The sequence below is a fragment of the Oppia nitens genome, unplaced genomic scaffold, assembly GCF_028296485.1.
Source record: "Oppia nitens isolate AA-2021 unplaced genomic scaffold, nextdenovo-longstitch-racon4-pilon3 scaffold27_pilon_pilon_pilon, whole genome shotgun sequence".
NCBI lineage: Eukaryota > Metazoa > Arthropoda > Arachnida > Sarcoptiformes > Oppiidae > Oppia > Oppia nitens.
Window position 1 is genome coordinate 2333253 of NW_026533207.1, and position 2142 is coordinate 2335394.

The 2142-nt window shown below is 33.0% G+C and overlaps 1 protein-coding gene across 1 annotated transcript; it reads right to left on the reverse strand.

Moving 5' to 3' along the window:
- Nucleotides 1-379: 379 nt before the first annotated feature.
- LOC128954477 (uncharacterized) lies at nucleotides 380-2142 on the reverse strand. The gene has a single exon (XM_054300059.1). It carries the CDS (start codon nucleotides 1937-1939, stop codon nucleotides 380-382), a length of 1560 nt encoding a protein of 519 aa, XP_054156034.1. The 5' UTR covers nucleotides 1940-2142.

Below are 2142 nucleotides of genomic sequence, written 5' to 3' on the forward strand. Positions count from 1 at the left end.
CACTACCACCACCACCACTACTACTACAGTCATATACTATTTATATATACTGTATATTCAATCATATTTACCGTATAAAACAAAACACTTAAATAAAAATTATTATTTAATGTTAATAACTATTAGTAATAATTTGTTTTAATTATTTTTGTTTTCAAATTAAATTTATTATATATTCAGCAAAATAATATTTTTAAATACATTTAAATAATTTAGTATTTCATAAATTGGTAAAAAATAAACGAATTAATAGTTAATAAAGAATTAATAAAATATAAAATTTTTAAATAATAGCAAATTAAAAAATGTATAACTTTTAAGAAATTTAAATAATTGTTTGAAATCTAAGTTTCAATCGTTTTTTACGGAATTAGTTTTTTTAAGTAATAATATTTTTAGTCTTTTGTTTGGCTAATATTATCATCTGTTTGATGTCTGAATTCTCTTTAAGAAGAGATCTAACCTTTCCTTCAGTCCAACCCAATCGCTGACACAAAAGATGGTAAAAGACGTTGATTTTAATCACTGGATTAAACACAAGAAGCTCTGTGACAGCAGTTCTTAGTATCTGTGCATTAGTCTCAGTCACAGAGGGACTCCGTTTAGGTATCTTCTTAGAGTTGGACATTCTGTGGGATTTGAGTATCTTGTCGTTAATTTCTGGGTAACTGTTCAAACGTTTAGCTATGATAGCTGTTCCCCAATTTAGTTTATTGTCGATCAATTGGTAAAAGTATTTAAATTCTACGACCTCATTGGTCATCAATAGGTTGTCCACTGTTTCAGACAATACTTCCATTTCTTTCATCTTTTTTTCATTTAGATTATCATTGATCCACTCTTTTAACTTCTTCTTGATATCTTTACCGCATCTTAAGTTTTTTAGTGCCTTATATATAGCATATGGGGTCCGCTTGAGTTTCTTCGCCAAAAGCTCTTCGCTTTTGTGTATAGTATAGACATTAAGAGTTTGTTTTGTCAGGTCTTTGACAGCTTTTTTCAGTTTTAACCGTTCATTTGAATCCCAATCTCTATGATTATTCGCTGGATTGAAGTAATGAACTGATTTTTTTATCTTTGACCTCTTAGTCTTAGTTTTGTTTGACTTGTTATTCATTTTGTTAGCCATCGATGAATGGATTGAGTGGTCACCAGAGGTAGGGCCAGAGTTACGACAGCTGCGGCGGTGACTACTACTGATATTATCACCGAATTGATCATTGATTTGAGTTTCTCTATTGTGTCCATTATGTCCTACATTTTCAGTAGTATTGCTTTCCGTCGGTTGTGAACGAGTCTTAAGATGGCTTTGGTTATCATTGGATTCAATCGAATCATCGCTACTAATAAGTCTTAGGACTCGATGTTGTCGACGTTTTTTAGTTTTATTTTTTGTTTTCAGTTTAACACTTTTAGTGGTCTGTCCTATAGATTGTGATTGCGATGCCATATGGTTTGTATTGTGATTACTGGCGGCCGAATGTTTGTAGAACTGACGGTGACTCTGATGTCGGCTAGTGGTTGGCTGATATAAATCAGTCAAATAGTTGATATCTTCTTCAGCCACTTCTTCAGTCACTGCTTCAGCCACTTCTTCAGTCACTGCTTCAGCCACTTCTTCAGTCACTGCTTCAGCCACTTCTTCAGTCACTGCTTCAGCCACTGCTTCAGCCACTTCTTTATCCACTTCTTTATCCACTTCTTCGGCCTCTTCTTCAGTCTCTTCTTCAGTATTACTATCGGTAATGCAATTATCGTCTGAAGAGCTGACTGGACAATAACGATGGTTCTTCTGGTGATAACTTTTACTTCTTTTGTTCGCACCGTTATTATTATCATCGTATTCTTCATCAGAACTGATAGTAATAGTAGACTGTCTACTATAGCGGCGGTGAGTCTGACCGCATGTCGGCGTGGCTAATCCGGAGTTTACGCACATTAAATAAAATTGATTTTTTTCAACAGATAATAGTTAATTATGACCTAACAAACATATATCCATCAAAATTATTGCGCGGAAACACCTAAAACCTAACTAAAACCTAACCTAAATACCTGAGCTCTCATAACATAATTCTACACTAATTATAAATAAAATAATATTAAACAAACATAAAGCGCGTGAATATAATTAACATTTAT